The sequence below is a fragment of the Gymnodraco acuticeps genome, unplaced genomic scaffold, assembly GCF_902827175.1.
Source record: "Gymnodraco acuticeps unplaced genomic scaffold, fGymAcu1.1, whole genome shotgun sequence".
NCBI lineage: Eukaryota > Metazoa > Chordata > Actinopteri > Perciformes > Bathydraconidae > Gymnodraco > Gymnodraco acuticeps.
This window is the reverse complement of record NW_022992126.1, coordinates 1,168,141-1,182,425: the sequence shown is the minus strand read 5'-3', so window position 1 is coordinate 1,182,425 and position 14,285 is coordinate 1,168,141. Positions and strand designations below refer to the sequence as shown.

The following is a 14,285-nucleotide window of genomic DNA, read 5'->3' as shown; positions in this document are numbered from 1 at the left end:
AATATTTTGTGCTGTTAGTTTTCTGTCATTAAGGCTGTTGTCAAAGTTGGGAAATAAACGACTTATACCGCACTGGGCCAGATTTACTCAGTTGAAAGTGCAAGGTTTGTCCTGCATATTGCTTTTAGCTTGTGCGCATAATCTGCGGTAACCTGGCAGGAGCATTTAGTGACGCAGGGCTCAGAATTGTCTAAGGTCACTAAGCTCAGTAAATAAATTATCATGCTGTGATTTTTTATTAAAATTGCATTAACACATTTCATGAAAAGCGAGACAGTGATAAAGGGCCCAAATACTTACCATGAAATGAGTAAATAGAATATATATCATATAAATATAAGTACACATGATGAAGAAACATCAATTTTATTTATGTGGTTTTCATACTATATATATCAATACAAAATAAACAGCAAAAATCTGATGATATTTTGGCATCACTTTATCTATCTTACTTTAGCACTTTACAATGTATTTGTAAGCAAATAAAAGGACATTTTGAATGCTTATTACTGGTGATATTTTGCTTGTGTTAGATTATTATGTGTAAGTATAACTCTGTTACATATGATTATTCACATGAAAATATTAACGTTTTGTTTTGTGGTCTTTACAGATGTCATATCCGAGTTATTGACACGTTTGGGACGGAGCCAGCCTATAATCATGAGGAGTACGCCACGCTGCACGGCTACCGGACCAACTGGGGCTACTGGAACCTCAACGCCAGGCAGTACATGACCATGTTCCGTAAGAACCAATCGTCCTGGTTGTACTTCAAAACGTGAAAGTTAAAACTCTGAACTGTCATACACACAGAGATACAGATCTGTCATTAGGTTTGACAGTGTTTTCACTTTCTTTGACAGGTCTGCCTGCATGTTCACATTAATTTGGAGTAATGTCTCTTACGCAGCTATTTTCAGCAACGCCACAGCTTCAATCTGAATCTGTTCTTTAGCACGTTTATTTTTCTTTTTCCGCTTCATGCTACACAATATATCTGATCTGCGGTTTTCAAAGCCCTGGTTGTTGTCTGACTCCTCACTGCCACTGACTGAAACGATTACTACCTAACTCTCTTCTGCTCTCATATTCACGACTCGACAACAGCCAAGTCAATATGTCATCCCCCTGTAGATGCCCACGTTTCATACGGACTAAGCAATTACCCCTCACTCACCCTTTCTTAACGCTTCTTCTTGTGAGTGTGCAGCAGAAGCTTTTATTCAAACTATAAAAATGCACACAGCAAACAAAAGGAATGCCAGATTGTGAGGATGCTCTAAAAAGCTTTGCATTCATGGCTGTAGTTGATTATGATAATGTAAAGTGAAAGTCAGTGAATCATTTCAGTACACCTTAGTGCTGCCAAACCATCTCAGCCTCATATAGCCACCAGCAGCTGGCTTTATGACAATCCATATTTATAACGCTTACAGTGTCGATAATCACTGACTTAGTCATCGAACTGAAGCAAACAAGGATGTATTGAGCTTTTCTCTCTTTCCTCACTGTCTCTCTCTAACAATTACACTTTTCTTCCTCTCTTTTGTCTCTTCCTACTGCTATCCTGCCTTGCTGCTCTCACACACATACACACATTCAGCACACACACCAGACAACTCATTCATGGGCTTCGTTTCGGAGGAGCTGAACGAGACGGAGAAGAAGAGCATCCAGCAGAACAAAGTCAACAACATGGCCGTAGTGTACGGGAAGGAGGCCAGCATGTGGAAGGTACCGACGACAAAGCTCTGTTTAATGTAAATTAGTCCATGTATAAAGAAAATGAATTTCCTGGAGGGCAACAGTGTATAAACAGAACACACAAATCACACATTGTAATTTTATGTTGGAAAATGTACACTTATGCACATATTGTTGTTTTACACATACTTTATGCATTAAAAAAAAACATTAACATATATGGAAACGTTTTAACATATTTCTGAATGTCTCAAACAGCAGCAGTCTCTTTCTACATTGAGCATACTCACTCACACACAATACTCCCCACAATAGACTGCAGTGATAACAGAAAAATCCAATGGCAGCATTTAGCACCGCCCCCCCCCCCCCCCCGCCGCTGTTTGCACCATTACAGCTCAGCTTCATGCTGCTCTATATACACAATTGTACAGCTTTAATTGACAATTTTACTCTCAAAAGATGCTGCTTGTTCATCTGCATATTGTAAGGCGGCATAATTGTGCTTCCATTGTTGAAATGATTATGTTGAAGTTGTTCGCCGCCAGTACTCTGTACGATTTTCTGGATTTATTCACAGTATAGTGAAAGAGAAGAACAGAGACAGGATTGGGGGGATGGGGTTATGAAAGTAGAATAACTTGATCTACAAAAGCCTGGGGAAAAGGCATAACATTTAAAGTATTAGATAATGTATGGCTCCTCTATCTTCTTTGTTTTCTCTATTGTTATATTCTTAAGCAAATGTTTTCATCTTATTTTATTTTACATTCTCTTTCTTTCTTTCTTTCATTCTGTCTGTCTCCTTTTCTTTTGTGCTGAAACTGGATGGATGCTCATTAGCTTCAGGTAAGAGACTCGTGCTTTCACCACATATTCCTCTTGAGGACAATTCAAAAGAAACAAGTCACTCACTGTCAGAATGTCAAGGAAAACTCAACTGGACATCATTCTCTCTTCAAGAGTTTTAGTACAACATAATTTTCTTTTCATCATCTTATTCGTCAGAAGGAAGCCTTTCATATGAGGGATGTAAGTTTCCTGTTGTAGGTTGTAACAGAATATATCTGGCGAATACAGCATTTTCTCTTCCTTATTTCTTCCTTCTTCTCAAGCACAAAATGCAAGGCATTGAATTCATAACTAATGGATTCATAGCTAAAGAAAAATGAAATGGAAGCCTCCGTGTTTATAGCTATTATTTCAGAACATTGTTCCTGATTGGTTACAAATAAGATGTTGTCTACCTTTGTCTGGAATCATGGACCCATTGTTTCCTAAATTAATCTTGGGTGGTCAATCTGCCTGTACTACTTTGTAAACAACATAGTGTGGCATGAAAGAGCTACAAGTTTGGCAGGCAGACTTACAGTAAGCACTCTTCTGACATACTCTGCCGATTGATTGATTGATTGATTTATTGATTGATTGATGTCCAGTTTCCTTTTATCTACATCGAGAAAAAAAAAGAGAGAGAGAGAGAGAGAGAGAGAGATGGCTCTGGAGTCTGCACTCTTCCACACCCATGTTTCTCCTTCTTTGAATTCATGTTGTCTGCTGCACTTAGCGCTTGAGCTAATCTCCTAATTGGCTGGGAAAATCCTCACAGAGGAAGCTATCGACCGCTACAGCCTCCAATTACTGCTGCGGGGGGGCAACACCATGGTACAGAGATATAGTAAGCTGCTCAACAGCAGACAGCCCAGTCAATACTGTGGCCCAGGGTTACGCTGCATTCACATGATTCAGTTCGGTTTGTTAACTGATGCTGTTCGTGTTTATTCTCAAATCATCATGTTCAACCTTGACTTTGACAGTGTGCCTCTCTGGTTCTCCTCTCACACATTTTTATGAATAATACACAAGCCTTGCTAAATGAAATATCAATCTGTTGAGTGGAGTTTATTGAACATTTTTAAATAGGCTGTTGATTACACAAATTGATTATATATATATATTTAATACCAAGGCTTTTAAACAAAATGTTGCATCTCGGTCAATTGTAACCCACGTGCAGGAGACCTTTCACTAGCTAATAGAATATGTTGGGTATAACTATATAATGTGTATCCGATACGTCTCTTATGAATCAAAAACATTGAGAAAAAATAATAGTAGGAGTGGTTCAGGGATAAGACATCATTCAGGATCATTCGAGTGTGTATTTACAATTCACAGCAGCCATTACAGTTTTTCTCGATTGCTAACACACGTTTTTTTTTTTAATTGCTCAGTTTCTCAGAACACTAAACACAATTCACAAAACCACACACCCAAAGTGCAAAACCCCTAATTTCTCCTGCTAAATGAAGAACTGCACTCAAAACTACATAAACACTTTCCAAATGCAAACTTTTGCACCAAATATAACACTTCATTCATAACACTAGATGGTTTGACCACCCAGCTACACACTGCTGAGCATACTCTAAAGCACTTTCATCTGTTATGGGCTGTGCTCTGTACAGAGAGGGTTCTGCAGAGAAAGATTGCTTGAGTTTACAGAAATACAGTTAATGAAGAAATACAAATGAGTTGTTGAACAAAATCATATTTTATTCAAAAACAACATTGTGCAGCATCTCAGCCATAGACTGTATATATGATCTCAGCACATAGCTACTATGCTTCGGATCTCTCTAAGTGTGATGCATTGTTTGCCAAAACCCATCCTTAGCCTTCCACCTCTTTTTCCTCAGTCCTTCAGATAAACAACAAAGATATAGTGGTTGGTCAGTGTCTGTGTTGCATAAAAGTGAGTTTACCACAGTACATTGTGCAGGATTGTTGTACAGTTATAGTATGCAACATGCCAACAATTCAATTACAGTAATGAAGTCAATACGTTTCACACAACAGATATAAGCACTGATATATCATGAATTATGCAGAGCTACAAACTGGTAACTAACCTGTTTTCAAGTCTAAGTGTCCGAATTACAGAGGCAACAGTAAATCAGCTTAGATTAGGCTGAACCCTGTCCAGCCTCTCTCATCGTCAAACCATGGTTGATAACATTTCATTTCATTAGAGAGTATTCTTCTTTGTCCACGTCCTCTCCCTCCACCTCTACCTCTACCTCTCATTCTTCCCACTCTCACTCTCACCCACCTCTTCCTCACCCACCTCTTCCTCTTCCTCCTCTCCTCCTCCTCCTCCTCCTCCTCCTCCTCCTCCTCCTCCTCCTCCTCCTCCTCCTCCTCCTCCTCCTCCTCCTCCTCCTCTCCCTCTCAGCCCAGCTCTTCCTCTTCCTCTTGCAACTTTCTTCCATTGTTACTGTAAGAAAGTACTCACCTGTGGTCTTTTATAGTGCTAACATCCTGATTGATGCGCCAACAATTATGCCATCAGGTGTTTGGTCAGGTGGAACGTGTTTCTTGATTATTGGTCCATGTGTGAGGCATTTTGAATATCAGTGTTTTAAAACCAGCTAACACGTGACTTTATGTCAGATTCCTGTGTCTTACGTGGAGACACGTGTGCAGTGGTTTGCAAAAAGTGCCATGTTGATTTGCAAATTGTGTGAAAAGCTGAAAACGTTTTTGGAGATTTGAGCCGATGTTTTGCTCTTTGAGTGTCAGTTAAAATAATTGTGCTTTATGTATCATTTTAGTGTGTTAGCAATCGAGAGAAACTGTAAGGCCACAATTGTATTCTTATGCGCTTTTTTTGGCATGAAAGAGAGATTTGACTGTTGCCTCAATTTGCAGGAGGTGAAGGAATTATAGACAAACATGGATACTCTGTACTGCATTGTACTGTGCAAACATGGTACAATACCAAAATATTGTTCTCCATACAACCTCCTCTCTTCACCCTTCACCCTCGAGCTCACAAACCCGTATTTCTCCCCTCCTCTCCCAGCAGGGTAAAGATGGTTTCCTGCAGATTCTCCACAATTACATGGAGGTCCACGGCACAGTGTACTATGAGACCCAGAGACCTCCGGAGGTCCCGGCCTTTGTGAAGAATCACGGCCTGCTGCCCCAGCACGAGCTGCAGCAACTGCTGCGCAAGGCCAAGGCAAGGCACCGAAGAAAATAAGACCAACATCTCTCTGCTGTCACTTTCTGCAGCTTCAATTTTCAATGTTGTCTTTTACTATACACTCACATTTATCCAGAGAGTGATTTACACACATAACGCATTACAATGCTGATCTAAAAACATGTTAAAGGGAATTACGTTTTTACAAAAATAACATTCCTGATTGTTCTTCCAGCTCTTCATTGGCTTTGGTTTCCCCTACGAAGGCCCGGCCCCTCTTGAAGCAATAGCCAATGGTTGCATCTTCCTGCAGCCCAAGTTCACGCCGCCTCACAGCTCGCTCAACCATGAGTTTTTCAGAGGCAAGCCCACATCTAGAGAGGTAAGCTCATTATATTCATCACTCCCCCACTGTTACTCACTGATGAGAAGATGTTGGCCCACTGCAGCTTTAACTACCAGCCAAGTTGCCAAGTAGCTTTGTTAATCAGTGAAACTCTTAAAAGAACTGGCAAAAGCTGTGTGCAGACGGCACATGTTAGCGCTTGATAAGTGGAACATGGCGATCCCAATGACTGTGCACACAGCTTTGGAGGCATTTTTGCAGTACTGTATATTTCTCTGGCCCAGTGTATTCTTTATAGCCCTGAGAAGAACTTCTTCAAGATGTGACCATGATAAGTTAATATGTTAGCGCTGCTCTAAATGTATCAAACTACACTCATATAAAATATATATATTTTTCAATTTGTAAAATGATCATTGAGATTTGTATTTAATACATTTAGTGAGCAATAAAAGATACATTATAAAGAGGGCACCCTCTATCTGAAAGGGAAGGTTACGTATAAGCAATATACTCTTGTTGTGTTTTGTAGGTGTCCTCGCAGCACCCGTATGCAGAGCAGTACATCGGCAGACCTCACGTCATGACGGTGGACTACAACAACTCGCTGGAGTTCGACTCTGCCATCAGGGAAATCATGAGGACCCAGGTACTCTTACCGAGTGTAATTCACAGGCGTAGAAAACAAGACGTGTGTGTTGTATGCCAGCGCTTTCATCTCTCTGGTGCAGCGAAGCCATCAGGCACTGACATGAAATTAAAACTGAAAAGCCTTTCCTATGGATTCAGCTTCTCCTTTGATCTAGGCAGTCGTCTACTTTGTGAATGTGAAGAGATGTAATGCACTGATTCCCCATTAAATCATAGTTGATTTTAACATGAATACTGGGGCTAGCTGGGATCTAATCAATCTGGTCCCTGATGGGAAACACTTTGGCATGAAAAGTGAAGTTAAACTATAAAAACCTTCTTTTTTTTTATATCTGAGTCACGATTATGAATCTTAGAGATTAAATGTACATACATGTTTGTTCTGTTTTCTATGTGTTTTGTTGTTTGATAAAGCATTTTTTAAACTTTGATACTTTGCCACAGTGTAACTTTCCGGGTGACCAGGATGTAGATAGCAGTCTGATATTGCTGAACTTCAACACAAGGAGATGTGTGCAGACAGAGAGTATAAGGATAGTAGGAACTAGCAAGAGTGAGACAGAGATTTAACTGGGCAGATGTAATCTTTCCGGAATGCACAATAAAGTGGGATAACATGGGAAAAGAACAGAGGGAGAGATGAACATACAGACAGAGAAAGAGGGAGTTTGACGCCGAGACTAAATGCCTTTTCTGTTCGGTTTGGAACACACAGACTTATCCTTTTATATCTAAAAACTAAGCATGTTTATAATAGATTTCAGGTGCACAAGTGAATGAAATTGACATTTAGAATGAGAGATTAAGCAGAGGATCACTGTTCTTTACATGGCTTTAATTGCATAGCAAGCATTGCCTCAGGCACTTCGCCCACGCAGTGATACTGCACCGAACGTCTTGTCTGTGTTGTTGAACAAGATACAGTTCAGCAGCCTCGGCTGACTGCTCTGTCTCCGTCTGCACTGTCAGACCACTGAGAGGGAGCTGATAGACCCCTTCACCCTTCACTGGAGGCACAATGCCCCAGCACACATACACACACACACACACACACACACACACACACACACACACACAGAGACACAGTCAGATCATATTGTTCCTGCATATACCAAAATGCAAACCCTAAGCACAATTGGAGAGACAATGTAGTTGCACAAATCAGGCATATCAGCCCACAGAGCCTTACCAACCGTTACTGTGGTGTGTGTGTGTGTGTGTGTGTGTGTGTGTGTGTGTGTGTGTGTGTGTGTGTGTGTGTGTGTGTGTGTGTGTGTGTGTGTGTGTGTGTGTGTGTGTGTGTGTGTGTGTGTGTGTGTGTGTGTGTGTGTGTGTGTGTGTGTGTGTGTGTGTGTGTGTGTGTGTGTGTGTGTGTGTGCGTGTGTGTGTGTGCGTGTGTGTGTGTGTGTGTGGTAGAGGATCACGTTCAGTCATGCAGGACAAAGCAATCTCTGGCTGGCTGACAAGTCCTCATGTTCCAATAAATCCGTCCTTCATCACTTTCTTCCTTCTTTCTCAACCCTTGTTTTTGTAATCCCCTTTCCTCCCTCCTTTCCGCCTCTGTTTCTGTCCTTCAGTCTTTTTTTCATTTGGAGTACTTTACATATATTTGGCCAAATTACAACCTAAGATTTCATGCTGTATTTTAATTGGTGTTTGCATTGAAAAGACGTAGACCACATGGTATGAGAAAACAGACATTTCTTTAGCTTTGGAAACATTTCTGTCTTTCACAAGCTAATTAAATGTCCGTTCCTGTAAAGTCAAGAGAAGTGATAGAAAAGAAAAGGAGGAACTCTGTTAAAATAGATATCTGTTCTGCTTGTGTTTGTGTCCCTCCTGTGCACGTGTTTAAATGTTGCGTCAGCTCACAAAGTAGATTGATATAAGGCTTTGATCGGATTTGCAATGCTCGTAACTTTTTTAAATTGCATCATACCATACTTGCTTCTCAAGGATTTTCAGTTGAAATGGGCCATGTCTGATTTCACACATGGATAAACATCAGGCTGCTTTGATTTCTGTTTGCAAATGCAATTTAGAGAGTCATGTATCATTTACAGAGGCAGGTATTTTGAATTAGGGTGAAGTATTTTCAATTTGTAACACTTTCGTAACAACTCCTTTCAAGTCAATCATGATTTAATTGACATTTTCATGTGTGGCTGATTTCCAATCAGGATATCAACTATATAAACCAGTGTTTTTTAGCTAATTCAATTTGTAATCATCCAAGCACTGGTTGGACCCATTTTATATTCATCCAGTATAGTTGCAGTCAGTTTGTCAGTGTTTATTGAACTGGTATCAGCCAGAAACATAAAAGAATATATATTATGTATATACAAAGCTCATCTCTAATTAGGCCAATCAAAAATGGCGCTTAGTTATACAACTGGCACATCACAGCAGGGGATGATCTATTGGTATGCAAATACAGCCTAATGAATTTCCAAGCAGTGACACACTGTGATTAGGCCTCGCAGAATTCTGACAATGGAAACATTCATCTGCTGAAATCAACAAGGAGAAGAGACGATTTATTGCAATTAGTATGAACAATGAAGTGGCAGCAGCAAGAAGTACATTTTGATATATGCAGAATATGGAAATAATAATGTGCTTGTGTGCCATTTTCAGGTTGAGCCGTATCTGCCTTATGAGTACACGTGTGAGGGGATGCTGGAGAGAGTACATGCCTACATTCAGCATCAGGTGAGGCTCTGTCCACATCAAGTAAAACACACACAATGCGCTGAATGAAACACACACATTCAGAGATTCTCTCTTTTACCGTCGTCCTCCCTCTCTCTCATACACACACTCATTTCACCAACTCCCCACTCCGCTCAATATTTCATCACTGTGTGCATTCAACATCCAGTGTGTGTGTTGTGATTCATCTACATGCTAACTCTCATTTCAAACCACATATCTGCTCTGCAGCTCTAAAGCTGAAGATCTCCTGACACTAATGAGGAGGGATGAGTAAGGAGAAAGAGCATAAGAGTGAGCATAATGATGATGATGATGGAGGACTGGGATGAAGGAAATACTTTTTAATAATCCCACACTAGATGTCAGACAAACAGCAGGGTGCCTCTCAACAAACTTAGTCTGCTCGACTGGCAGCCGGTTTGGAAACTGCTATTTCAGCATTCATAATGTCAAAACACAGGAGAGCCAAGCTAAATTACATTCAGCAATTAACCTTTTTTTTGTTTATATTACGCATACTTTTACCGCATTAATGAAAATGTATTTGTCAGCACATAATTATTGATTAGTAATACTGATTGGTGGCATGCTTTAGTAGCTAAGGCTGGATAACAGTACAGTAGAACTCTTTGAATTGGCCCTTTGTTGAAGGGGGTTTAAATATACCTTCCCTTTCCTTGCTTTTATGTTGTTCACAAATTAAATATGTATTGTGGTAAAATGTTCATGTTAACACAGTGCAGGCATCGCCTATGAAGTGACAGTGGCTCAGTGAACTTGCACTGGCTGTCATATAAGTTGACAGGAGTTAAACTTTATTCCAATTGTCACAACAGCTTGGTATGAATATGGCAACTGAAACCAGACAAACTCTTTTGTTACTGTCCTTTTATTAATACTGGCAGTAAAGAAATCCCTAAAGAGCTTTCAATCTAGGTGATGGGGACAAAATCTGCAGTACTTGCTTCATGCAACAATTCATAAGTTAAGAATTTAGACATAGCTTTTCAAAAGTCTAAATTAGTTAAAACGTGGACATCTTTTAAAGTGCATCTTTTTAATACCATTTGCCCTCTTTTGGTGTTTTAGTGATGGCTCACATACAGCCCAAAATATTCTAAATTGGGCAGGTCCACTAAAAACTCAACTTTGGATTGACAATAACATAATTGCGTTAACTAAAGTTAAAATGTTTGTCACCTCCAGGACTTCTGTTCCCTCGAGCCTCCCTTTGTTCCAACCAACCTCTCCAGACCGGGGTCTGCTGGTGGCAGCAGGGTCCCAGGACCTCTGTTTGTGCCCCTGCCCAACTCCACAGCGCTCGGCTGGGCCTCCAACGTGACGGCGCCCGCTGCCTGGCCCCCTCTCAGCTCCCTCCGGCTACTCGTGTCTCAGGAGGGCCAGTCCTGTGTAGAGACGTGCCGTTCAGAGGGGTTCATCTGTGAGCCCGCTCACTTCCGCTTCATCAACAACAAGGAGGCCCTGCGCAGGTAAGTCAGGCTGAAGTCCATCCAACCTAATTTTGGTAGAGACTTTAAGGCCCGGACACACCAATCTGACAACAAAGAACTGACACAGACGGACCCCGACTGTTGCGTCGCCTCGCGTCTCTGCGTTTTGGCCATGTGTCACACTGGAACACACCGCAAAGACTTCAGCCGACAGCCAATAAGCACGTATGAACTGCGCATGCGTGAGTGGCAATAACTCTCCTTACCAGAAGGGGGCGATAGTGTGTATTCGTCATTCAAAAGAGGCAACAACCGGAAGACAGACTGCGTGATAACCGAGAGAAGAAGAACAGGCTGCGTGATATAAACAAACAACAAATAGCGTGTGCGTTCCATTTTCACTCTACAGCGAGAAACTCATGGGGCTTTCCCGAACCTGTGTCGAGAGCTGGAGTTAAATGAAATCTCAGATTTGCCTTATTAATAGTTTGTTTGCGTCCCTCACTTCCGTTTCGCTTCTCATGCACTGATTCGCTAGCTGAACAGCCAATCAGAGTGATTTATTTTGCCGACTGCCTTTGGCCGACTGCCCGGGCCGAAAAGGCATCGGCCCGGCTGAAAAGACCCGATGGTGCGGGACACACCAATCTGAGTAGGGCGTGTCGACGCTCATCGTCGGCCTCACGTCCTCCGACGCCGATAATCGGCCTGGTGTGTCCGTGCCTTTAGTCCCAACAAGTAGATTTATATTCCATTCGCAACATCAAAAAAGACAATTGCTCAAGACATGAAACAAGGGAAAAAAAGACTTTTGACATAACATTACAATCACTGACTCTTTAATTGACACTGCATTTAATTTTAGGATTGTTACACCACACACCAACTAACCCTGAGAGAGATATCTGAGGCAAAACAGAGATGTGTTCAATGTGACCCGTGTCCTTGCTTGCACGTTCTGGCAGAAATGCAACAGCACTGAGAGATTTTCAAATAAAAGCGCTGTATGTTTTTTAAAGAGACGCTGTGTTAAGCAGCAGCATGCACTCTCTCCTCATTGCAAACAATGAAAAAAGGAGCTTGATTTCAGACACAATTTAGACACAGGCCCTAAAATACATCATGCCTGATACTATTTGATGCAGTAACATCTCCTCACTCACAGTCTTTGGACTTCTGCGCACACAATTATTATTATCGCATGTCATCTCATCACAAGTGTTCTCAAAAGAACAACATATCTGTGTTTAAAAACTCCTGGTGCTTACTCTTCATCCACACAAAGTAATAAAGTCCAAGCCTACTCTGTTTTTCTGGATGGATAACTTCTCTTATAATAGTTGACACTTTGAACAGGGGCGGCTGAATCTCACAAGGTGTTTATTTAGTTTACTGTACCAGCTCGAGGCAGTTGAACCAAAACTAAAGTTTTTCTGAGAGAAAGCCTGCTGGAGTTTCAGTCTCTCCTCCAAACATGTTTCTACTGACTGCTTCAGATGTGGCTCTCCTTCTTTGTTCGTTTCATCTTCCAAGTATCTTTCGTGTTTACTTATTTTCTGCCTGTCTCTTTTTACAGTGCCTCTCTCCTTTTGTTTTTGTTCTGTTACTCCTCCTTGTTGCTGAGGTCTGTTCTCTGACACAAGTTATCTTTCTCACACTGACATATCACACCTGCCTTGCAGTTTTTTTCTAAACACATTGTCAATTCTCTCCTAAATATTGTCTTTCTCTTTTGAATCGGCATCTGTAGTGAGATGAAAGTGATGACATTTCTCCTCTTCCTGTCTGATTCTTCCATTTCTTTTGAGGTGTTGCCAGTTCCGCTTTCCTGTTTCTTGTCTCAAATAAGAAAAACTTTTATCCCTCACATTTTCTAAATTCTAAGAACAAGCCAGAACATTCATTGTCATTAGACCCAGTGAACTGTTTTCAAAGATGTATACAGACTCCTCTGTTCCCCCGCTCAGGTTGGAGGTGCAGTGTGATGTGGTGGACTCCGAGGTCAACCACATCCTCCCAGCCTTCTCGGTGTTGCGGCGGGAGTGCGGCCTCCAGCGGGAACCCCTCCTCTTCAGCTGTGCAGGATATTCCCCCAAATACAGACGTCTTTGCCCCTGCAGGGACTTCCGTCGCGGTCAGGTGGCGCTGTGCAGAGACTGTCTATAATGACAGGACAGGTGAAGGACAGACACAAAAGAATAAGACACAGGGGGTGTGAAAGGGAAGGCACCCACAGGCCAGAACAGGTGTAGAGCTGTGACAATGAAACAGTAAATGTGGGATAATGAGGAACAGGCATGCATGGAATTGAAAAGCTAAAGGTAGACCCGAATAGCCACCATGTTGTAAGTGAGGATTTTGGATGACTGTAGTTGTTATAACAGCTGTTAACTGGCTGGAGATAGAAAAGGCAGCAAGATTTCATGGAACAGGGCTCCCATTATACCTGGTGTCATAACAACCAGGGGTCAAGGCCTGGTTACCATTCGCCATGCCAACGAACATTCCTCCCGACTACAGGTCCAGTTTTTACATGAAGTTGACCGGTAATATGATAAACAAATATGCACTTGAAGAAGCGTGTGTGTGTGCAGAGAAATGCAGTGTAGGGATTTTAGTGCCATTCTATGACAGAGTCTTCAAATATCTTGGACTGGAGAAGCCAACCCTCGGGTCAATATCCAATCTCCTCTCTGCACGTGGACAAAGGATGATGGAGAACCGGGTTATCTCCCTCGCTTTTCCTCCCATCCTCCAATGATGGACAGAGTAATTTATCAGACTGAACCCCAAGTCCGAGCCAACATCGGTCAATGCAATCATCTCCTGTCGCAAAAGAAAAAGGACGAGGAGGACAGAGGACAAAAATAAAGGGTACACGATTATTTTTCAATAAATAAGCCTTAAGAGCTCTCAATGAGATTGTTAAAGAGTCCTTTGGGCTTCAAGGTGGAAGGAATATCATAAAATAAAAAAATAAGAACAGATCAAAGTGTTGAACTGGGTTTTTTATATTGCTGCATGGTGTTGTTCCTCTATTAATGCTCCCCCACCAATCTGAATCCTCCATTCATATTAATCTCCATTTCCATTAACCCAACTGTAGGTAGAGATATTTGATTTAATTATTATTTTCAAATGGAGGGGACAGCCTGCACATGCTGAAGCTGTCAATAAGAAGTGAGAAAGCAAGGGACAGGGGGCAGAGGAACAAATCAGATGTATGAACTACTTTTCAAGATTTTAAATGTTTTTCTTAGCAGGCTATCTGGTGGCATTGCGGAAAAACGGAAAATCCAATGTAAAGATAAAACAGCAGCTTTATAACGTTCAGCACCATTAACAGTAATCTATTTCACAATAACTGCTGGAATAATTGACCCCATGCTAAGCCCCTTTTCACCACATGTTTAAAAAACCT

General features: G+C 41.4%; 1 protein-coding gene across 6 annotated transcripts in view; it reads left to right on the top strand.

Moving 5' to 3' along the window:
• Positions 1–13,851, top strand: part of LOC117538066 (alpha-1,6-mannosylglycoprotein 6-beta-N-acetylglucosaminyltransferase B-like) — a 126,707-nt gene extending 112,856 nt beyond the window's left edge. For 3 of the 6 annotated variants that reach the window (XM_034203593.1, XM_034203592.1, XM_034203589.1), the window contains 9 exons: positions 617–750; positions 1,610–1,740; positions 2,554–2,559; positions 5,579–5,734; positions 5,934–6,080; positions 6,577–6,693; positions 9,336–9,410; positions 10,620–10,903; positions 12,832–13,851. In XM_034203593.1, the coding sequence (XP_034059484.1) occupies positions 617–750; positions 1,610–1,740; positions 2,554–2,559; positions 5,579–5,734; positions 5,934–6,080; positions 6,577–6,693; positions 9,336–9,410; positions 10,620–10,903; positions 12,832–13,030 (1,249 nt within the window). In that variant the 3' untranslated portion in view covers positions 13,031–13,851. Of the gene's footprint in view, positions 1–616; positions 751–1,609; positions 1,741–2,553; positions 2,560–5,575; positions 5,735–5,933; positions 6,081–6,576; positions 6,694–9,335; positions 9,411–10,619; positions 10,904–12,831 lie in introns of all 6 variants that reach the window. The other 3 variants (XM_034203591.1, XM_034203588.1, XM_034203590.1) reach the window with 2 other exon arrangements.
• Positions 13,852–14,285: the final 434 nt, after the last annotated feature.